This window comes from Heterocephalus glaber, unplaced genomic scaffold (genome assembly GCF_053883595.1).
Source record: "Heterocephalus glaber isolate CG9 unplaced genomic scaffold, H.glaber_assembly_v1.0 deba00001688, whole genome shotgun sequence".
Classification (NCBI taxonomy): Eukaryota; Metazoa; Chordata; class Mammalia; order Rodentia; family Bathyergidae; genus Heterocephalus; species Heterocephalus glaber.
The window spans coordinates 5915213-5939725 of NW_028258413.1; the positions used below are offsets into that span (position 1 = coordinate 5915213).

Below are 24513 nucleotides of genomic sequence, written 5' to 3' on the forward strand. Positions count from 1 at the left end.
TGAAATCACTTAGTAAGATGAAATCACTGGGGTGTTTTTAATGATCTAGAAAATTTTTTATTGTAAAAAGACAATTTATATATTTAAGGAGTCAAAAATGATACTGTGATTTATGAATACAGTGTAGGAGAGGTAAGTCAAGCTGAGTAACATACATAGCATCTTGCATCGGGGATTTAGCTCAGTGGTTCCACCACCTGCCTCGAAAGCACAAGGTCCTGAGTTCAATTCCTAGTACCGAAAAAAAAAAAAAAAAGAATAGATTAAAAAGAAAAAAAAAGAAAAAAGAAAAAAAACAACAACATACATATCATCTCAAATTCTTATTTTTTGTGGTGAGGACATTTGAGATTTCACCCTCTCAGCAGTTTTGAAATGTGCAATACGTTATTGACCATATTCACCATGCAATTGGTGTCAAAAACAAAAGCAAAGGAAACAAAACCATGCCCTCCTGTCACAGATTTTGTGTCTTTTGACCAGAGTCACCCTCACTTCTATAACCACCATTGTACTCTACTTCTTTTTTAAAAATTTAAATTAGGGCCGGAGATTTAGCTCAGTGGCACTGTGCCTGCCTCTCAAGGCAGGAAGGTCCTGGGTTTGATCCCTGGTACCACACACAAAAAAATTTTTTTTTAAATTAAATTTATTTTAACTGATACATGTAAACCTAAAATTGCAGAGAGTCATGGAGTGTCTGTGATACTTTGACACATCATATCCATTCTGTAATGTTGAGATCAAGTGAACGTCTGTTTCCTTAGATATTGGTAATTTCTTTGTGACAAAAGCTTGCCAGGGCTGGGGATTTAGCTTAGTGGCTCCTCCCGCCCCTGTTGCCTTTGTTAAAAGTCAGTTGACCGCACATGGCTGGCTTGTTTCTGGGCTTGTCACTCAGAGTGCCCGAATTTCTTGTTGGTCCCATGCTGTTTTTCTTTCTTCCCTCCGGCACCATGGAACAAACTCAGGACCTTGCGCTTGTGAGGCAGGCATGCTGAGTTTCGTGCTGTTTTGTAGTTGATTTGAAATCATATTTTGTTGCCTTGTCTATTCAGGGTTTATTTGTGGTTCCATATGACCTTTAGGATTGTTTTTTTACTTCCAGTTTTAAAACAAGACTTTGGAGTTTTGATAAGTTTTGTGTTGAACTCGGTTCACAGAACTTGGAGTAGTGTGCACACTTGAACACGAGTGTGGCAGATCCGTCCACTCATTACTGTCTCTAATTTTTTTCATCGATATTTTATAGTTTGCAGTGTACAGGTCTTTCTCTTCTTTGAGTAGATTTATTCCGAGTATTTTAAAGTTGTTATTGTCATTACTGTAAATGGAATTGTTCTCTTGATTTCTTGTTTAGATACTTTGTTGTTAGGGTATAGAAATGCTACTGATTTTTGTGTGTTGATTTTCTGTCCTGCAACTTTACTGTATTTATTTATTCTGTGTATGATTGTGTTATCAGCAAACAGTAGCGATTATGTTTTTCCCTTTCCTGTTTGCATTCCTCTTATTTCTTTCTCCTGCTTAATTGCTGTGGCGGGGGTGGGGTGGGGTGGGTGGCCAAGATCCTGCTGGATAAAGGCAGCAGGAGGGCACCTCCTTGATTTGCTTCAGATCCAACAGGAAAGATTTCGGTCTTTCACCACTTAGAGAATGGTGAAAATCTTTCCGTCAACATTATCAAAGATTCTGGATAATAAAAAACCCAAGATTAATAACCAAAATGCAGTTGATTAATCTTTATCCTCTTGCTACTTCAGTCATTTTATTATTTGTTAGAAATAATGAAGTGCCTAAATAATATTGTGCCTAAATATATAACCGGATGTTTCCTTTCCAGATGATTTTTCCTACACAGTGCTATAAATTAGTAATAAGAGCTGGCTTAATTTATTTTAAAGCACCTTTGATCATTAAGTTGAACTGTGAATATTTCCTCTAAAAATGGCAGATTTTAAAAATACCACTTGGATGTAGAATTAACCATTTCCCGTCTCCCTCTCGCTTTCCCCTTTTCCCCCCTGTGACCTGCTTAGATCGCCACGGAGGAGCCTCTGAACCCCATTAAGCAGGACATGAAGCACGGCAAGCCACGCTATGTGGCCAACGTCTTTCCTCACAAGGGTTACATATGGAATTACGGCGCCCTTCCTCAGGTAACATTGTGGTTATGATGGTCAAACTCTCCTGTCTTCTGAAAAAATTGCCTTGTAAATCCTGTGAACTACTTGAATTTAAATTGGTTCCAAGGACATGTCAGTTGGAGAGATTTGTAAATTTTAAATTTTTTAATGTGTGGTTTTAGTGTATCAGTAAATTTTGTTTCACGCCATATTTATGTCTGTACTCAGTTTCCCGGAGTCAGGCTCGTAGGACGTTCACGTTTGGCATTTTGAGCACATTTGTTTTTCTTGGTTTGGCTGTTGTGTCGATGAAAAATTCTACCGCAAGGCTTTCTGTGTAGTCTCCCCTTTAATTGTACTTTCATGCACTCTCTCATAGATGGTAAATTTTTAAAGCTCTAACTAAAGGATCTTTTTTTTTTTTTTTTGGTACCAGGGATCAAACTCAGGACCTTGCACTTGCGCTTGCGAGGCAGGCGACAGAACCACTGAGCTAAATCCCCGGCCCAGATGGATCTTCTAAGTAATTCACTTTTTTCCAAATTCCTTGTGAACTGAGTTAGATAACTGTAGCTTTATTATTCACCGTTATGAGTTTATAATTTTTAAACGGTAACAATAAGGAAATAAGGAAAGTCAAGGCTGAAGGATGGTATGGCGTGTTCCTGTTGGGGGGTTCTGCTTCCTGCCTGCTTTTCTCCCTTCCATGCCTGTCTGTTCCCCATTCGTGCTTTGTCACCCACAGAAGCAGCAGCTCTGCAGGCTCTTTAGTGAGCAGAACTCAGTCTGCCAGGTCGGATCCAAAGTGTGGGGTTTGGGGCCCCGGGGAGGCACTGGCTTTCATGTTTATCATACCCATCAGATCCTCTGTCTGTCTGGAGAGTTAACGTTTTTATGAATTCTCATACTCCATATGAAATTCCAAGATGCTGTCTTGGGAGTGACCAGTGGCTGGCACGTGACTGCTAGCCCTTGAATCATCACCTGACCCCTTTTCTGAAGTTATCTACAGCCTGCTTGGGGTGACTGCCGATGAACTCATGGGCACAGTGGTACATAGGAGGTGCCACACCTCTTTACTAGTGGTCGCTTTCCTGTGGAAACATGGTGACTGCACCTCCCGATGAGGCGGTGACGGGGGAAGGCCAAGCTGAAGGAAGCTTCTGCAGCTTTCTGTGTAAAGCTCTGCCCCTCGGAACAGTGTGCGCTTTCCAGCTGTGCCTGTCTGCTGCCATCTCAGCTTGTGAGGTGCAGTAGTTTTTCTCTTAGTTGGACCCAGTAATATGAGAGTTATCTCTTACTTCATGCTTTCCTGAGTCTATAACCTCATCCAGATTTCATCACTCCATCCAACGTCAAAAGCGATGTTCTGTTTATTTACTTATTTTTGAGGCAGTGTCTCACTGTGTAGCCCAGGCTATCCTCAAACTCACAGTGATCTCCTGCCTCAGCCTCTCGAGTGCTGGGATTGCAGGCTGTGCCACCATGCCTGGTGCGAAGTGCTATCTTAAAAATAAAAACCTGCTCCTGGTTTTCCCATACTCCCAGGGCCTCCTGTTACTAAGAGGATAAAACGTAACCTCTTACCATGGCCCCAGCCCCACACGACAGGGCCTGCCCTGGTTTGTCACCTCCTCTCTTCCGCCAGGTCGTTTCCAACCTCCAGGCCTCTTCAGCCCTGCTCCCCCCTTGGACCCGAGTTTCCGGAGTGGTTGGTGCTCTTGTTCTAAGTCCTGGAGCCAGGGCAGTGTTGGGAGTGACAGCACCCTCTGGAACTATTCTGCTGGGCAGAGAGACAGACGGAACCCCTGGGGACGAGGTCAGCTAGCCCAGAGTGTGGGACAGGGCTGCCGGCTGGGGTGGGAGGAGCCTCCAGGGAGGCCTTGAAACGAGGACCCGAAGGAGGCCGGGGAGCAGCAGGAAGCGCAGCCAAGTGGGGAGCAGCTGGCCAGGTGCTGGGTGGCAGTGGACAGGGCCTGGTCCTGCATCTGGACCCAGCTCTGTAGGTCTCAGACCTAGACTGACCTTCATGTCTGTGTTCAAACACACGCTCTAGATGGTGTAGGTGAGTTATCTACCCTTCGTCACACGTGCACCTGCTCGCCTGCTAAAGTGTTTGTCCCCAAGTCACCTTCGTCATGACATCCACCAGAGTTCCTTTAAAACATCTGACCAGCCAGGCAAGGTGGTGCACGTCTGTAATCCCAGCACGAGGTAGGCTGAGGCAGGAGAATCGCCTGGAGTTCAGTCAGCCTGGACTATGTAGTGAAACCATGACTCAAAAAACAAAGCAGAGAAGTTTGACCATGCCTCCTGAACTGGTGTTCCTACTTCTGTGCTTTATTTTTCTCCTTTACATCACACCTACCAAATTGTAACCTGCTGAATAACTTCTTTATTTATCATGTTTATTGTTTTATTCTGGGTGAAACAGACTTCCTGAGAGATGGTGTTCCATCTGTTTTGTTGATGTATCTGTCCCAGTCGCCAGCTTAGCATCCGACACTGAGGAGATTAATAAATATTTCGATTCTGAATAAATGCATGAATGCTGTGCGTGTGTTTGTTTCGTAGGCACACGAGGATATCAGATCTTACAGTTCCCCTGTGGTTTGTCTCAGAACAGGAAGAAATTGGTTGAAACAGTTACCAAGCCAGCTGCTTGCAGGGCATTTAGGCAACAGGATTCTGTTCAAGGAGAAATCTCTCCATGTAGCCATGACTCGTCACTGCAACATCAGCATTTGAGACATTTTGCTCTCAGATTCTTAATACCTTTTCCCATAATGCCTTGCTCCAAGGTTTAGTTTGGCCCAGGTAAAAATCATATTGTCCACAAGTCACCAGACCTGCAGCGTTATGTCTCCGAGTGAATGTGTAGAGTGTATGTCTGGATAATATTGAAGGACTAATGCACTTAGATTCAAAGTTTCTTCAGTCTTACTGGGATATTGATGTGTTCGTTATAAGTTTGGTTCATTGGCCCCAAATGGGTTGTGGTGTCGTTTATTAGTTTGAGACAGGTACTGGGGTGGTCTCGCCCCCCCCCAACAGCCACTTGGGGGTAAGGAAGGAGAAGGTCAAGAGAAGGTCAGAGTGTAGCTGGACCAGGTCCTGGGGGCTCCAGACTGGGTCTTGGTCTCAGGTGGCTCTGGCTGGAAGACGTGGGCGGCACAGTGCGGGGACTGGCAGCGAAGTGCAGCTGGCAGTGGAGCAGCGCTCACACCCTCATCAGTTAAGAAGGAACCACTGTGTGGACAGCTTCGTACTGGTCAGTGATTTTCAGAGCCCCAAGGGCCAGAGCATGGTGATTATAGTATAGATTATAAGGTGATAATCTCCAACTCTTAGACAGAGATGAGTGAGGTTTGTTTTAGGCTAGATCAATAAGGGTGGATTCAGATTGATTCATTTTTGTAGGTGTGTAGTCATCTGTATGACAGCAGTATGATCAAAATTACGGAGAATATCCCAGAAATCTTTCAAAAAATATGTATTATAGTAAAAGACACATTAATCCCTTTTCACTTCAAACAGTGACTTTGGTTGGCAAGCCTTCTATATTTAGACATACTTTCTCATTTTTGCTAATTTAAAATTGGTTCAGCATTTACTATTTCAAGTTTGTAGGATGTATGTGTGCAGAACAAAGCCTCTGCTTTTGTGGAACTTGCACTGTGTAGGAAAGACAGACCCTTAGCCTAGGTATGATTGAATAATATGGTAGATGTTTATGATTTTTTTAAAAAAATGTTTCACAGTAAAAGACACATTTCCGTGCATCCTCAAAATCCTACCCCTTGTTTTGGACATTTATCTCAGGGTTCCTGCCACTTTCTGAAGCAGATCTGGAAGCCCTTTTTCCTGAGTGTCTTTAGTTGTGCTGTCCTGTCCTCAGTTGATTCAGAATGTCTCACTTTCAAGGTTATTTTGACTTTGGGAAGAACCAGCAGTCACATGGTGCCAGATCTGGTGACTGAGGTGGATGCAGACACAGCATCATGTGTTTACGAGCTGTCTTTCAGTTGGAGGGTGCTCAGCAGCGGCATTCACTGTATTTTTTGATCACAACTCATAAAGGCACTCAGGAAAGAGACCTCCAGAGCTGCTGATGAACTTGGCAAGGACGATGGGATGAGTGTGTTCAAAGTGTGGGGAAAGACTTTAGGGTTAATAATGGCAATAGGTCTTTTATTGTAAGTTTTTTAAAAATTTGAACACATCGTATTTTTGATCAGCCCCTGTTGTTATTTTTCTATTTATAGGTTGTTCATACTTTTTGTTAATGCCTTTCCTGGGTCCTTGCTAAACTTTTTCTGCATATGTAGGTACACACTTACCAGTCAAATTGTGAGCTGTGTGCATATTTTAGTAAGTATTCCCGAATAGTTTACCAAAAGAAGTTGTAACAGTTTACACTCCTACCAGCAATATGTATCGTTCCAAATGCCCTACTTCCTGCCTAGTATTTGGGATTGTCAGATTTTTAAAAAAAAATTGTTGAAACTGTTGCATTGTGGTTTAATTTGTTTCTCTGATCAGTATCTTTTATACATTTGAAAGTTACTCATCTTTCTTTTTCTTTGAGTTACCGGTTCATGTCTTCAGCCCATTTTCACCGGTTTGCCCGTTTTCATACTAAGTTGTAGAAGTTATTTCTATATTCTAGATGTTAAGTGCTTCTCACTTTGCAAAAACATATATTTAGGTGTTGAACTTTCCCCTCTTTGATGTACTGCTTTTCTAGTTGTTGCTCTGCCTAGTTATATACCTGAGCTTCCACAAGAGGGCGTGCTCTCAAAGTTTTAAATTGGTTACGATTTCCTGTCATATGAAAGTTATTCTATATTTTCAAGTTGAATTTGAGGTCACTTAGTGTATACCTCTTATTGCAGTAACACTAAAGCCTGTAGATGTAGGAGAGGCACAGGTAGCAGAAAGAATTAGTCTGATATTTTTGCTGGTACAGAAAATCTTGAAATGGCCTTATAAATAAAATATATAGCTGAAGAACTTGCAGTCGTATACATACTACTTCAGCAGTGGGAACTAAGTTGATAGATAGTATTGAAAGTAGAGCTCTGGGGGCATAAACCCCAAGCAAACCTACAAATACACCCACCAAAACCGAATTGAGTACGAGTTACAGGAAGACAGGTTTTGTCTCAGTGTAAGGAAAGACTTTCTTAAAATGAACAGCAATCACTGGGCTAAATTAGCTCCTGGGTTTCCAAGCTTCCTGTTCTGGAAGTGATCGATTGTGCCGACTGCAAGTGAGAACTGACAACCCCAGAGGTCCAGGGAGGGAGTGCATCTGAAGCTTGTCTTAGTCGAGCCGTTCTTTTCATAGCTGATGACTCTGAAGTCTGGGTGATTTCGTCACAGTAGTTTGTGGCTCAGGTGGGGCTAGAAAACTTCATAAAGCCGGGTGTGAGTTCTAGGGGGCCGCATTTTCCTCTCTGGGAGTAGGGGTGCTGTTGGGGGCCCGTGAGCCTCGGATGGCATGGCTTTCTGAGCAGTAATCCCGATCTCACGCTGTTGTCCCAGGACCTTAAGGTGACTGCAGCCCTGGCTCGCAGAGCCGCGCCACTGACCGCCGTGGCCTCCGGGTACCGGCTGTGACCTATGCCCTGGTGGACAGCGCACTGTGGGAGTGGATGCCAGGCAGTGGGTGATGGGAAGAAAGCGGAAGTAAAGGGACACTCGGGAAGGAGGGTCTGCAGGAGCACGCATGCTGACCAGGGGACTCAGGGACCAAGAAAGATAATGGAGGGGAGCAGACCACAAAATGACATTCGCCATTGTTAGCCAAATTTGGACGTCCTAAATAATGACTAGCAACATGGGTTCTAATCCCATCTCTACCATTTCAAACTATAAACTTGGGCACGGTGAGCACATTCCCACGGGCCTGAGGCCCCATCACGTGCACAGCCATCCCATCCTGTGACTTCTGCATAATGAAAAGTCTGTAAAGTATCCCAAATCCGGTTAGTTGCTTGAATTTGAAAATGTACTGCCCAAATATAAATATCAATTAATGTTACTCATACCAATTAAAAATTATTACAATAATCAACAAATGCATCGATTTCATTAAAATAAATGTGTATTTGTGAGTTTCTTTAAAACATTTTATACATAAAAGCAGCTGATTTGCACTGAGTGCACCAAAGATCATAACACATTCGGCCTTTCTTTTGTGGCCATAGAATTTTTTATAATATTCTCTACATCACTTGTGTGTACTTCTTGCCAGTTCTAAATAAGCTTCTATAAAGTGAAGGGGTTTTTTTTCAAGTAATTTTTGCCTGGGGGATTTCTTCACGGGTTAATAGTTTGTAATTAATTCTCTGCATTTTAACATGGAAATCTCACAGGTACCCCATTGCTGGTATCTATAATATGCATTTACAGCTGCTGCACCACAAATTAGCTGTCCTACAGTTTTTTTATACCATTCTAATGTTTTCCTTAAGGAACTGTAACGTGATGACCTCTGATCTGCTAAATCAGTGCCTTTCTTTGCATTATTGTCATCCAAGATCCTGAAAAGTGGTCCCAGCCGCCTGGTGGGACAGTCCTGCCTGTACCACCGGTGGTTCAAGCTGGTGAGAACAAAGGGATACAAATTGGAGCCACCTGGAAGCGAGACACACAAATTACGGCCCCTTCGTGAACATACTGAACTCTGTGTTTCATTTTATGGGTGTTTACTGTGGAATACTCACAGAGTGTGTATAATGTGTGTGCATCATTTAGGGAGTGACTCTCACCCATAACCGGTGTGCAAGGTCAACAATTATGGTCACTCATATTTTATTAGCAGCATTAGTATTTGGGGTAATAAAAGCTTATGGAACCTGATATTTTAAAAACTGGATGAGTTCAGGGCTGGGAATTTAGCTCTGGAGCAGCGCCTGCCTCAGCAGCGCAAGGTCCTAAGTTCAATCCCCAGTACCAAAAAAAAAAATGGATGAGTTCATTCATAGCTGTACTATAATTAGGACTAGAAGGGAAATATTGGCATTTGTGTTCATTTTTAGTTATATGTATAAAATTAGACAAACTAAACTTGGATGATCCTAAATGCAAGGTAATAGTGATCAACTGAATGTTGAGATGATGCAGTTTTTGCATCTCTTATGATGTAAATTCATGACACATAGCTTTAGGAATCTTCTGAAGTTCGAGTCAGGAGCTTTTGGAATGGGGTAGAACCTGTGGCATGCTGCTGCAGTGGGGTGTTTGTATCCTTGAAAGCTCTGACAGGTTTACCCTCACTGGCCTGGGGTATTTAAACCTGACAGCAAACTTCCATCGTGCTATTTCTTTATAAATATGCAACGTGCATTTCGTAGCTGATGGGATAATCTTGCTAAGAAACTGAGGAGGTGACATCTTTTCGTGTTTTTGTCAAGATCTTGAGATTTGATGGCAAAGATAGAAAGTTTTTTTTTTTTAATGGACTGAAATGAGCAAGAATGTGTTCTTTTCTGTGCTGTACAATGTCCTGCGGTTTAGTTTAAGAAGGAAAAACGGTGTCTACTTGCAGACACCCCTTAGAAGACAAGATGTTCCCTTACAGACAGAAAGATTGGCCCGAGCTGTCAGAGGAACCCTCGCATGACAGCGGGCACAGGCCAGGCTGTAGTGGAAGCCCGGAAACCAGGGCAGGGACAGGGGCAGCCTCTACACTGAGAGCTGAGAGTGAGCCAGAGCAGACACTGACCAGGAAGCACCTCCCACTTGGAGATGGGATCACGGGGACAGACGGGGATAGGAGGGAGGAAGCCCTGCAGATCGGCCCTCTCACCCAGTGGGTGCCTGGGACATCCTGCCATGTGGGCCTTGAGGCCGGCTGATTTCTGAGAATCCTCGCTTTGGTTCTAGCCATCTATAAAACTCGGTGATCGTGTGGAAAGATCATGATGCATTCCAGTGCCTATTAACCTACATTTCTAACTCTTTTTTTAAATTTCTTTTAGACCTGGGAAGATCCTCATCACAAAGACAAGGACACAGGCTGCTGCGGGGACAATGACCCTATTGATGTTTGCGAAATTGGCTCAAAGGTTTGTTTTATAGACTGTGTTAGCCTGAACTCGGGTTTGGCTTTCTGCATGGCCTGAACTTCCGTCTTAGCCTCGAGCTCTCTTCAGAGTTGAGACTGTGGATCCCTCTGCTACTCAGTCTCTGTTGGTACCTCCCTCTCTCAAGCCGGGGCTTGTTAACCCGAGCCCACTGCCCGATTTCATAAAGAACAGCCCATTCATGCACACGTCTGTCTGTGCTGTCTACACTGCAACAACACAGTTCAGGAGGCCATGAGAGCCTAGAATATTTGCACTGTGATCCTTTTTAGGAAGTCTGCAGTCCGTGTCTTAGCTTCCATGCCATTGTCCGGACAGAAACTTCACTGCTGATGGAAGCCAACTGGTGTGTTTTTCCTTTCTGTGCCTGCTCCCAGCCGGCAGCAGCAAGTCCCACCAGCCCTGCAGGGTCGCCCCTCAGTTCTGCACATCCTCGGCCCACCTTCCGTCATCCGCTGCTCTGACTCTGGCGTCCTGTTTCCTGGGACAGCGCCCTTCCTGCTTCACCCACTCCCAGTGGAGTCTGCACCTCCCTCCCGCAGAGCGCGTCACCTGCAGGCCCTGCACTGTGTCCTGCACTTCCTGTCTCTCAGGGATCTTTACTCGGCCTTTCTCTCTCCTGTGTTAACCAGGGGATAGTTAAAGCTGACCGCAAACTTCCATTACGCTGTTCCTTTATAAAAAGGCACCGTGCAGTTCGTAGCCGACAAGGTAATCTTGCCAGTAAGCTGAGGAACCGACATGTGCGTGTTTCTGTGCTGATCTGAGATTTGGCCCCGTGCTTCCCATTGCCCCTGTGATCTCCAGCCCTCTGTGAGAACTTCACTTGGTGCTTCCACTGTTACTTCATGAGCCGACTCCAAACCCAGCAGACCTGCTTTGTGGGCCTTGCCTTGAGTTTGCTTCAGCCCTGTGTGCTGTCAGCTGCCTCTGCCCTCTTGACTCCATGCCCGCTCTTCACCAGGCCTGGGTTCTGCATAACATCCCGGTGTTCTCTGTCATCCTGAGGCTTCCGGTCCCTCTGCCTGCCCCTGCCTTCCGCCTGTTCCTCGGGGGCCGGCTGGAGCGCGCCCTCCCCTGCTTCCTGTGTCCTCCTGCAGAGCTGCCACCCCCTCCTGCCACCCCGCTGCCGACCCAGCTTACGTCCACACGCCCTGCCCATGTCTGCTCTCGGATGCCTTCCTGCTTCTCAAACTCATTGTGCCCAAAGCCATACTCACTGTTTTCCCCCTCCAGTTTACCCTTCTTTTCACATTTTCAGTCTCCTGAATGACATCTGTCCTCCTCTGTCTTTGCCTGCAGGTTCTGGGCAGAAACCCAGGCGCCCCCCTTGGTCATCCTTGGCCGCTCTTCCCACGGTTCGTCCTGCAGTTTGGATTCCCTGCCCTGAAGAGCTTGAGGGTCTCTCCCACCCTCACTGCATCTGGCTTTGCCCCCGCCCTGTGACATCGCGCTTGGACTCGCCTGGTCCCGCTCCCTCCCCCTGCCCAGTCTGCTTTCCGGGCCGGGCCGTCCTTGCCCGTCGTGGGTCCTCTGCCTCACTTTAAACCCTGCTTTGGTGGCCGCCCCCGGGTCGGCACACCTGACGCTGCACTGACCTTTAGTTCCCCTAACGCATCTGGCCACTCCTGCCGGGCCTCCATCCACACCACTCTCTCTGCGAAGCGTGGAGCCTTCTCTCCCCATTGCACCATTGTAGTTCTTGGCACCCCGTGCTGCCTGCTTATTTTCACATCTGGCTAAAAGCCCCTTCCTCCGGGAGCCCTCCGTGTCCCTCCAGACTGCAGTGCTGCTCTTTGGCCAGTGCTCTGCAAGCTCCCTGTGAGCCCAGTGTGGCTGCCTCGTCCCCTCTGCCCCAGAGGGCCATGCAGGGCTGGCACCCAGTGCGTGCCCGATGTCTAGACACCGCCCACTGGGCCATTCCAGGGGTGCTGCTCCGTGTTGCTCCAGCGCAGGAGGCCTAAGCTCTGGAAACTCATGTTGGCCCTAAAACTGCACCTACTGCAGTTTCCGCTGAGGCGCTTTGTTCACCCTGGGTTTTTTTGTACCAGAGATCAAACTTGGGACCTTGTGTTGCGAGGCAGGCAGCGGAACCACTGAGCTAAATCCCCGGCCCTGTTAACCCAGTTTTGATGCTTCCACTTTTGCCTTTTTGATCTTTTCCTCATCCTCCGTATTCCTCCTCTTCTTCTTCCCTTAGTTTTTCTTTTCTTTGCTTTCTCTCTCCCTGTCCTTCCACCATCTTCCTGGTTCTTCTTTCTGTCTCTTCACTCTTCCCTTCTCCTCTCCTCTTTTCCTTTTTCCTGCCTCTTACTCCTTTCCCGCAGGAGAGAGATCTCATTCCTCACGGGTTTCTAGTTTTAAACACAGACAAGGTAGAATTCCTGCATCTCACTGGCAGAAATATGTCCAAATTGTAAGCTTTCTTTCAAATTTATGCTCATTTGGGGAACTCATTCTTACAAGTCTCTCCCCAGAGAAGTAGAAAAGTGTGTGTAAGATGGACGGGTTAGGAGCAGGTAGGGTACAATCTTAACGCGGGTCTCTCCCCAACCTCAGGCACTGCGCTAAGTTCTTTATCACATTCCCATGTCTTATTTCGTAAATTAAACGCCATCACATTGATGCAAAGAGTACGTATTAGAAAACTCTTGGGGCATAATGCCTGCGCAGTTCATATTTAGTGTGAATCATGAAGTCTGTTTATACCTTATGCAAGTACAGTGTACTTCAGTTCACGAACACTTTTGCTTGTGAACAATTTGGTTCGAAAATGGAAGCATTTGGCAAAAAATTTTTCTTCTTCAAAACTCTGCATCAATGACAGATGCGACCGTCGCTGTCTTTTCCACACAAACACAAATGTGGCCAACTTTTCCAGAACCCTGGACCCACTAACTAAGTTTGTGAACCGAGGCACAACTGTATTGATTTTGAGTGAAAAGATGAAATAAAAGTGTGTCACGTTTAGTCTTCTGTTAGGCACCAAGTGACAACACGAGACCCCTCAAGAAACTAGGCGTGTTAATGTCTACACCTGAGGCTGCAGCCTGTTATCAACTGCAGGGTTCTGTTTCTTGCCTTTACTGTTAGAAACACAGTGTCAAAGCCTCTCAGCCTTTGCCCACAGCCTCGGCAAGCTTGTTCTCCGCTGGGACTGCTCGACGCCTTCTTAACCAGTGACCCTCGCCCCAGGTCTCCTTCACTGAAGAAATAAACTGCGCCGCCTGTATGAAGAGATTGACTTGGGCAGTTCTTCCCTATGTGGGACATTTCCTGTAAACGACATCATAGAATGTGTGGCCTTTTGTGTCCGGCTTCTTGGGCTTAGCACGCTCTGGAGGTTCATCCGTGTTGTGGCATTTGTAACTATCCTTCCTGACTTGCCACACATTTAGCTATTATTAGGGCTGCTGCTGCTTTAAATATTGTATACAAGCTTGTGTTTGGATGCCTTGTTTCACCTCTTTCCCCTAGGAGTAGAGTTGCTGGTCATACATAATTGCAGCCCTCGCCGTTGGAGGAACCACAACCTGTCTTCTGTACCATTTGAGGCCCTACACAGCCTCACCGTCGTCCTCCACTGCTGGCTGGGGTATTCGCTGTTGCTGTTGTTTCTTTGTTTAATTAAGTTTATTGGTGCATTTTAGGTGTACGATATAGTGACATTCATCACTGGGAATTTGCACCTTTACATAGTCTCTCTTGGTTCTTATTTTTTCCCCCTTCCCCTGCCCTCCCTTCAACCCCTCCATCCCTCCCTATTTACAAAGACTTTGTTTACATTTTTTCATTTTCTCATTAATTCCATTCCCTTCTTTCCTTTCCCCTACCCTCCCACTTCCCCTTCCCCTTTGCCCCTTTTCTTCCTATTTCACATTATCTGTTATACCTTTTAGTCCTTATTTACACTTTCAGTTTCTCACACCAGAGAAACTATTTGGTATTTACACATGTGTGTCCTATTTATTTCACTTAAGAGTATCGCCTTAATGTGCATCCATTAAGCTATAAATGTCTCTAATTTCTCATTTTTTATGGCTGAGTAGTACTCTATTTTATGAAAAAAAATTTTTTTGATCCAGTCTCCAGTTGATGGGCATTTGGGCTGCTTCCAAGTTTTAGCTATTACAAATTGTGCTGCTATGAACATGGGTGCACATATACCACTGTGGTATGAGTCTTTTAATTCTTTTGGGAAGATCCCAGAAGGGGAATAGCTGGGTCAAATGGACTTCCAGTCCTAGTTCTTTGAGGTATCTCCATACTGATTTCCACAGTGCTTGCACCAGTCTACACTCCCACCAGCAGTGGAGCAGGGTTCCTCTTTCCCCACAGCCCCACCAGCATTTGTTATTTGTTGATTTCATGATAGCAGCCATTCTTTCTGGGGTGAAGTGGAATCTCAGCATTGTTTTCATTTGCATCTCTCGAATGACCAGTGATGTTGAACATTTTTTCATGTGTTTATTTGCTATTTCTACTTCTTTGTCTGAGAAATGTCTGTCCATTTCAGAGGCCCATTTTTGGATTGGGTCTTTAAATTTGGGAGGTCTGATTTTTTTAAGTTCTTTAGAGATTCTAGATAGTAGACCTGTAAGGAACAGCAGGTGAAAATTTTTTCCCACATTGTGGGTTGTCTGTTCACACTGTTGTGGGTTCTCTTGCTGTGTAGAAGTTTTTTAATAAGAGATCCCCCTTGTTGATTGTGCTAGTTCACGGGCAACTGAGATTTGTTCATAAAATCTTTTCTTATACCAGTGTCTTCAAGAGTTCTACCTAACCTCTGTTCTAGCTGGTTCAGCATTTCTATTTTAATATTTAGATCTTTAGTCCATTTCAATTTTAGTTTAGTGCATGGTGAGAGATATTGGTCTAGTTTTAATCTTTGGCAAGTTGAAACCCAAGTTTTCCAGCACCATTTCCTGAAGAGGCTGTCTTTCCTCCAGTGAGGGTGTTTGGCTCCTTTGTCAAAGAAGAGGTGGCTGAGTGTGTCTGGAGTTGTTTCTGCATCTTCTAATCTGTTCCAGTGGTCCTCAGGTCTGTTTCTTTGCCAGTAACATGCTGTTTATATCACAGTAGCTTTGTAGTATAGTTTCAAGTTGGGGATTGTGATACCCCCTGCCATGTCTCTGTTGCCTAGAATTGCTTTTGCTACTCTAGGTCTCTTCCTGTTCCAAATGAATTTTTGGATTGTTTTCAAAAGGTCCATGTAGTATGCTGCTGGGATTTCAATTGGGATTGCATTGAATCTATATAGCAGTTTTGGGAGCATGACCATTTACACTATGTTGATTCTTCCTACCCAGGAGCAGGGGATGTCTTTCCATTTTCTGATATCATCTTCAATCTCTCTTTTCAGAGTGCTATAGTTTTCAGAGAAGAGGTCTTTGATTTCTTTTGTTAGGTTGATTCCTAGGTATTTCAGGTTTTTGGATGCTATTGTGAAAGGAATTGTTTGCCCTATTTCTGTCTCAGTGAGTCTGTTGTTCGTGTAGAGGAAAGCTATTGATTTTTGTGTGTCAACTTTGTATCCAGCTGTTTTACTGAATTTGGTTATAAAGTCTAGAAGACGTTTAGTGGAGGAGTTCTTGGGGTCTTCTATATAGAGTATCATGTCATCTGCAAATAATGACAATTGGACTTCTTCATTTCCTGTCTTTATTCCTTTTATTTCTTTCTCTTGTCTAATTGCTGTGGCTAATGTTTCCAAAATTATATTGAACAGGAGTGGTGATAGTGGACATCCTTGTCTTGTTTCAGATTTTAGTGTGAAGGATTTCAGTTTTTCACCATTTAGTATGATATTGGCTGTTGGATTTTTATCGATGGCTTTTATCAGATTAAGGTAGAGGCTGCCTATTCTAATTTTTTATAGGGCTTTTATGATAAATCAGTGTTGGATTTTGTCAGATGCTTTTTCTGCATCTATTGAGATGATCATATGGTTTTTGTCCTTGGCTCTATTGATATAGTGTATTACATTGATTGATTTTCGTATATTGAACCATCCCTGCATCCCTGGGATGAATCCCACTTGATGAGAGTGTATGATCTTCTTGATGATCTTCTGGATTCTGTTTGCCAGTATCTTATTAAGGATTTTTGCATCTATGTTCATTAGTGAAATTGGCCTATAGTTCTCTTTTTCAGTTGGGTCTTTCTGTGCTTTGGGGATCAAGGTGATGCTTGCTTCCAGGAATGAATTTGGGAGTATTGCTTCCCTTTCAATTTCACTGAAGAGTTTAAACAGTAGTGGCAGAAGTTCCTCTCTAAAAGTCTTGTAGAATTCAGCAGTGAAGGCATCAGGACCCAGGCTTTTCTTAGTTGATAAGTTTTTAATTACATTTTCAATTTCTTTGGTTGATATTGGGTTGTTCAGAATTTTTAGGTCTTCTTCATTCAACTTTGGTAATTCATATGTATCTAGGAATCTGTCCATTTCTTCTGTGTTTTCCATCATATTGGCGTGTAGGTTCTTGAAGGTAGGTATTGATGATCCTCTGGATTTCTGCTGGGTCTGTTGTAATTTCACCCTTTTCATTCCTAATTGCATGGATTTGTGCCTTTTCATTCCTTTTTCTGATAAGATTGGCTGAGGGTTTGTCAATTTTGTTGATTCTTTCAAAGAAGCAACTCTTGGCTTCATTGATTTTTTTTGTATCGTTCTTTTAGTCTCCATTGCATTGATTTCTCCTCTGATCTTTAGAATTTCCTCCCTTGTATGAGCTTTGGGGTTGTCCTGCTCTTCTTTTTCTAGAAGCTTGAGGTTCAGCCTCAGGTTATTTAATTGGGCTCCCTCTTTTCCTAATATGAGTATTGACTGCTATGAATTTCCCTAGGAAGACTGCTTTCAATGTGTCCCATAGATTCTGATATGATGTATTGTCATTCTCATTTAACTGTAGGAATTGTCTGATTTCTTCTTCAATTTTCTCTGTGATCCATTGGTTATTGAGAAGTGTGTTGTTCAGTTTCCACGTGTTTATGAAATTCTTGTGGTTTCTTTTATATTGATCTCCAATTTCATTGCACTATGGTCTGATGATATACAGGGGATAACTTCAATTCCTTTGCATTTACTTAAGCATGTTCTACAAACGAGTATGTGGTCTGTTTTGGAGAACAACCCATGTGCAGCTGAAAAGAATGTATATTTTGATTTTGTGGGGTGGAACACTCTGTAAATATCTGTTAGGTTCATTTGTTTAAGAGTTTGATTGAGTTCTAGTATTTCGTTGCTTATTTTTTGTCTAGTTGATCTATCTGTTTGTGACAGGGGTATTGAGGTCCCCTACTACTATTGTATTAGTGCTCATTTGATTTTTCATGCCCATTAGTATTTGTTTTATATAGTTAGGTGCACTAGTGTTTGGTGCATAGATATTTATGATTGTCATCTCTTCCTCTGGATTGTTCCCTTTACAAGGATGTAGTGTCCTTCTTTGTCTCTCTTAATCAGTGTTGGTTTGAAATCCACTTGATCTGCAAAGAGGATAGCTACTCCTGCTTTCTTTCAGATTCCTGTTGCATGGAGTATTGTTTTCCACCCTTTAACTTTCAGTCTATGAGTTTCTTTTTGAATTAAGTGTGCTTCTTTTATGCAGCATATTGTTGGATCTTGCTCCTGGACCAATTCTGCCAGTCTATTACTTTTAATTGGTGAATTGAGACCTTTAACATTGATGGTTATAACTGATACATATTGACTTATCATTGTCATGACTTTTTCTTTTTGTTCGGTTCTCCACCTTTGAGTTTAATTTCTTGTCTTGACAGATGGATTCATTCTGCTGTGCTTTTGGGGTTTTGATCCTCGTTGTCTTTTCCTAGGATATTGTCTAAAAATTTTAAAGTACTGGTTTGGTATTCATGAAGTTCCTGAGGTGCTCTTTGTCATGAAAGTATCTTATTTCTCCATCAATTTTGAAAGATAGTTTTGTGGGGTAAGTCAATTTGGGTTGGAGGCTGTTTTCCTTTATGGCTTGAAATGTATCACTCCAAGCTCTTCTTGCCTCAAGGGTTTGCGTTGAGAAGTCTGCTGTGATTCTGATGGGCTTTCCTTTCTTTTCTCTGACTGCTTGTAGAACTTTGTTCTTCTGTTGGGTTTCTGGAATCTTAACAATTATATGCCTATGTGTAGATTTTTTTGATCAAGGCTAATTGGAGTCCTACATACCTCACTTATCTGTATGTCAAGTTCTTTTCCCCTGCTTGGGAAATTTTCTGCCATCACTTCTGCGAACGGTTTTTTTTTATGTCACCTGCACTCTCTCCTGTAGGAAACATTTTCTCTGATCAGTCTTATGTTATTCTTCTTTGCATTGTCTAGCAGCTGCTGGATTGATTTCTCATGGTCCCTTACTGTTTTAAAGCAATTTTTCTTTTCTGGTCACCAATTGCAATCTTATCTTCTATATCTGAAATTCTGTCCTCACATTGGCTCATTCTGCTATATAAACTTTCAATGAAGTTTTTAATCTCCTGGAAATCTATTTGCATCTATTTTATGGATTCCATTTGTTTCCATCATGTTCCTCAGCTCCTCTATGTTTTTTTCTGTGTTCTCTCTAGATTTATTAATCATGTCTTGCACTATGGGCATAATCTCTGCTTTTATCTGAGAAATTATGCCAGTTCAAGGAGTCCAGGTGGTTGAATATCAGACTGTTCCATCTCCTTTCCCTTTAGGGTTGCTTTAGGTGATCTGGAAGTCTGGTTTTGAGACTTGTTTACATGTCTTCTCATTTTAAGAGGGGGAAGCTCACCTCCTCGGCCCTGAGGGCGGTGGTACAGCAGTCTGGAAAGTTTCACCTCCTCTGTGCTGGGGGCAGCTCTGCTCCTCAATGTTGGGGCAGTGGTACAACACTGTTTGTTTTTAAGAATAGTCATTATAGTGGGTGTAAAAGTATATTGTAGTTAACTCTTAACTCAAGTTTATATGTTGTATTTCACTTAAAACAAATATGTATAAGTGTTTATCTAGAAAAGCGATCAGTGTGTTTGTTGAAGTTGTAGCTGCAGGTGTGATGTTCCCCCCAGTTTTGCTGAGGTACGGTTCACAGATAATAAGCTCCACATGTTGGAAGTGTGCACACGGCTGACCGACACAAGCACATCCATAACCAGAGCCAGACAGTGAGCACGTTCACTCCCTGCCCCTCGGGGCCACTTGACCCCCTCCCTCCCTACCCAGAAGGGGCAGATTGGGTCCTGGGCTGGCCTGGACTCCAGTTCTGCGTTCCAAGCTCTGTGTCCTCCTTTCTGAGACATGGATGGCATCATCTCAATGAGCAATGGGCAATGAGAAAGAGGAAACGCGGAGGCCGTTGGCCAGGGCCCGCCTCACCAAGTGTGGTAAGGGCTCCGGTCTTTTCCTCCTTTGCTCTTTTTATTCTTCCTCTCTCACCTTCGACTGCCCTCTGAAGAGGATCCACTGTAACCTCGTCCAGACCGCCCGTATCGCCCGTATCCAAAGGGCTGTAACTGTTTTCTGACTTCTCTGTCCTTGCGTCCTTTGATCATATTCTCTGCAGGAGACGCCCCTGACTCCGCTGCCTGGCACAAGACAGTGGCATACACAGTGTCATAGCGTTGATCATGCCTTTAAACTCACATGTGTCATGTCCTCCAGTGGTTGAGCCTGGCCTCCGTGTAAGTCTCCCAAATAAGATTATAGGCCTTTGAGAATGGAGATGTTGTTTGCATACAAAGTGCTTAGAACACAGTGTTGAATACTTACTAGAGGCCAAATTCAGGAGGATCTGCCTAATACAATTGTGTCTGCTCCCCACAAGTGAGATTTCAGTTTAGTTTGTACAGTCGCATTAATCCATTATGTAAACTAATTACAGCTTCACACAGATTTATGTTAAGATCTTAGGTCATTTTGCAAATGTTTTGAAATATTTATTCCACTTTAAAATCATTTTTTTGTCAGGTAGGTGTAATGGTGCTTGCTCATAATACCAGCACTCTGGGAGGCTAAAGTGGGAGGATTGCAGGTTTGAACCCAGCCTGGGCAACGTAGTGAGACCATGTCTCAAAATAGAAAATAACAAAGGAGCTTGGGGTGTAGCACAGTTCCCAGTTCTACCATACCAAAAAAAATCCCTTTTTTTCAAAATAAATTCAGGACACAAAAACAACTTGTTTTGCATAGTTTCTAAATGTAAAGCTGCATTTGCAGTCATGAAGAAATTTGTTACAAAGCCTGTGGAATTCTGTGGCCAAATCAGCCCCTGGAAATGACAGTGTAGAAAGAATACAAGTGTGGGCAGCATGAGAGAATCCCTGTCGTAACTTTCTCAAGCACGCGCGATATCTGCTTCCACATCTTCCTATTTTGGAGTTTCCCTAAAATCTTTTTTATGAGTTTTATTAAGCCCATTGTGCTTACATCTTTAACATTAACAATTATTTCATTGTCATTCGTTACCTTCTTAAGCTTCTAAATGTTTTACTTTTCACCAAAACTTATGAATGTGGTTTGCAAAAAACAGGTACTGTGAGTTAATTTAAAAGTTAAAAAATGTCATTTTGACAATTACTAATTTTTGTCAGGAGCCAGACAGACATGGTGGTGTATGCCTGTAACCCCAGCACTCAGGAGACTGAGGCAGGAGTTGGTGGAGGCCAGCCTGGGCTACAGTGAGACTCTGTCTCAAAAAAAACCAAATTCTCAGATCTCTTCCTTCCTCCCCTCCCACCAAGCAAGAGCCAAGTTGATATTATGCATGGATATATATGGGTTTATTTTTTGTTTAATGTGAATTTCTAGGCCTAATATCTTAAATTTCAATATATGTAAATAACTTGCATTCTTATATTTGTACATCAAATTACAACAGGTTTAAACTCTACTTTCTTAGTGCTATATTTTTTAAATATATGGATTATATTTTTACTTATACAAAGTGATTTTGTTTTGATTTTTAAAAAATCATTTTGTTTTATTTATTTGCCTGAGGTAGTGTCTTACTGTGTTGTCCGGGGTAGACTCAAATTACTGGGCTTAAGTGAATTTCCTGCCTCAGCCTTCCTGAGAAACGCAGATTACTAATGTGCCTCACTACACCTGGCTTTATTTTGATTTTTAAATTAAAAATTTATAGTTAGTTAAATGACATTTTTTAACTTTTCAATTTGAATATGCATTATCATGGGAAAGCTTATAGATATGCCTTAAGGGATAAGTTACACTTAGGGAAACTTCCAGTTCTTCCAAACATAACTAAGGATGACGAGAGAAGCATTGCTTTGGGGATGTAGACCAGCTTCAGGACGCCTTTCCTTGTTTCTTACTTGGCCCTGCATTTGTCCTTGATTCTCGCTCGTCTGTAAATGTTCTTGTTCACATAACAGTGGGATTGCAGCCGCACTTAAGCATGCTACACAATGTCTGCAGTTCCCAGTCTGTTTTGCTCAGGAGAGAGAAATCAGAGGTGTTACTTCAGCTTCTCCTTCCCCTGGTAGAGCAGGAAAACTTGTGATCCTCATGTCTCTGGGGATTTTAAGAAAAAAAATCCTTTTTAGGGCAGATCGGGAGGAACCTTTCCCCAAGGCTGGTCTGCTCTGCCCTGAGGATGCCACTCCCAGGCCTGTCCTGCATGTCAGGTTCCCTGGGTGCCTGAGCTCCGCCTCCAGTTCCCTAGTTCCTCCGAGCTTGGTCACTGTTTCATCAGAGTCACCAAAGAGCCCCGGGAGATTGCTGGGCTTCATTCTCATTGCCATTACTGCAAATTCTAGCTGCCCTATCCTCCCTGTTTGTGTGTTTCCTTGTTTCTCTTTACTGGCAGTACTGTTTTCCTAAAAACATGGCATTGCACAAACACTTCTTTAGGACATAAAACTAAATGGATTTATACAGAAAATTGCACTCAGTATTTCTAAGAAGCAGTGGAAAATTGAGTTCTGCCTCTGTGATGTAAGCTACATATAAAGCCATGGTATAGGCAGTATTGATTATTTGTCAGCAAAATGAGCCTGGAAAGGAAAGGAAACTGGGCAGCTTGTGGAACTGCTTTCCCCTCTGAGGTGGCGGCATCGGGTTTTCCGGGGAGGAGGTGTCTCCCACCCTGGTCCTTGTCCCCTGGCTCTTGCTAGCTCTGTTCTTTCAGGTCCACATCCTGTGTTCAGCCCAGCAAGTGTGGATCAGAGACCCAGGGGACCCCGGGACCCAGCTCATCTTCTGTCTTCACACTGGGTCGCAATCCTGCACACCTGGCATTCACTTTTTGCAAAGAGGGATTTCATACATTTTGTCCATGTTTCTGAAGGGACAAGGTGTTTTCTTTTGATCACTAATCCCATCTTGGTTGAAGAGAACATTTTGAGATTCCACAAGGGACATTTCAAGGCAAACTTTATAATTATGTACTTTTACATTCTATTTAATTATTGAAACTATTAATTTTGGTTCATGGTGCTTCCCCTCTCTCATATGGTTATTATGACATATGGGAAACTCTCCAAAACCCACTACAGCAATGATTTTTCTCATTAAAGGTTCTTTCCCGCGGAGAGGTTGTCCCCGTGAAGATCCTTGGTGTCTTGGCTCTCATTGATCAAGGTGAAACAGATTGGAAATTGATCGCTATCAATGCGAACGATCCCGAGGCTGACAAGTTTCATGGTAGGTCTGCAGCTGCCCATCGCGCCCCTGAGATCCTCAGAACTGAAAAGCTCATCTATGTATTTGGGAGTTAAACTCATGTTTTGGGTTTCTTCTCTTCCCATGGACTATGAAGGGCCATAGTGCATTTTGGCCAGGGTGAGGCATTGCCAGGAGGAGCAAGACACAGGAAAAGATGTAGACAGGGAGCGGCCTTTCAAAGGTGAAAGTGCATTCTATGGTTTAAACCTATGATCCTCCTGCCTCAGCCTCCCAGGTCATGGGATTTCAGGTGAGCACCATCATGCCTGGCTTATTTCTACTCTTTCTTACATTCTATCCTCCCCCTTCTTTTCCCTTTGACATTTTTTGCCTGGTGCACATTTTCCAAAACTTTTTACAGTAAATTACACAGGAGACTGATTCTCTGTCCATACATGTCTGAAATTTCTTTCTTTTGTGAGGGGGAAAGTCAGCTTTTTCTTAAATAACTTTAAAACAGCTAATGCAGTAACTAGGTATAAATTATTATAAATGAATCAGAATTTCTATCACAAAGGAGGTAGTGATTTTGTGAAAGTTTTAACATGTGTAATCTGTCTATATTTCTTGGCATTTTTAGTGGATGGGAAAGATGAAAAACAGGAAAGAACAGCTATCTGGAAGTTTTAAAAATACTTGAGTTTGGGCCAGGGATTTAGCTCAGTGGTGCTGCCGCCTGTCTGGCAAGCTCAAAGCCCTGAGTTCAATCCCTGGTACCAAAAAAAACCTTGAGATTTCTGTACATGTGTATAAAGTAGTAGTTTAGACAATTTTTATTTTCCATTTTGTAGATAATTTGAGATTTTTTTTGCATATCCTTTTATTGGTACATTTTAGGTGTACAACATAATGACATTCATCGTTGGAAATTTGCACCTTTACATAATCTCTCTTGGTTCTTATTTTTCCCCCTTCCCCTGCCCTCCCTTCAACCCCTCCATCCCTCCCTATTTACAAAGACTTTGTTTCCATTTTTTCATTTTTTCATATTAATTCCATTCCCCTCTTTCCTTTCCCCTACCCCTCACACTTCCCCCTCCCCTTTGCCCCTTTTCTTCCTATTTCACATTATCTATTATACCTTTTAGTCCTTATTTACACTTTCAGTTTCTCACACTAAAGAAACTTCGATATTTACACATGTGTCCTGTATATTTCACTTAAAGAATATCGCCTCATTGTGCATCCATTTAGCAATAAATGTCTCTAATTTCTCATTTTTGATGGGTGAGTAGTACTCCATTTTATAAAAAAACACATTTTCTTGATCCAGTTTCCAGTCGATGGGCAACTGGGCTGCTTCCAAGTTTTAGCTATTACAAACTGTGCTGCTATGAACATGGGTGCACATATATCACTGTGGTATGATTCTTTTAATTCTTTGGGGAAGATCCCCAGCAGGGGAATAGCTGGGTCAAATGGACTTCCAGTCCTAGTTCTTTGAGGTATCTCCATACTGATTTCCACAGTGGTTGCACCAGTCTGCACTCCCACCAGCAGTGGAGTAGGGTTCCTCTTTCCCCACAGCCCTGCCAGCATTTGTTATTTGTTGATTTCATGATAGCACCCATTCTTTTTAGAGTGAGGTGGAATCTCAGCGTTGTTTTCATTTGCATCTCTCGAATGACCAGTGATGTTG

General features: G+C 43.1%; 1 protein-coding gene across 2 annotated transcripts in view; it reads left to right on the forward strand.

The window, feature by feature from the left end:
- The window catches only part of Ppa2 (inorganic pyrophosphatase 2), a 71781-nt gene that overhangs the window by 22864 nt on the left and 24404 nt on the right, over positions 1-24513 (forward strand). For both annotated transcript variants that reach the window (XM_013066073.3, XM_021245402.2), the window contains 3 exons: positions 2040-2159; positions 10115-10201; positions 22727-22853. In XM_013066073.3, the coding sequence (XP_012921527.2) occupies positions 2040-2159; positions 10115-10201; positions 22727-22853 (334 nt within the window). The remainder of the gene's footprint in view (positions 1-2039; positions 2160-10114; positions 10202-22726; positions 22854-24513) is intronic.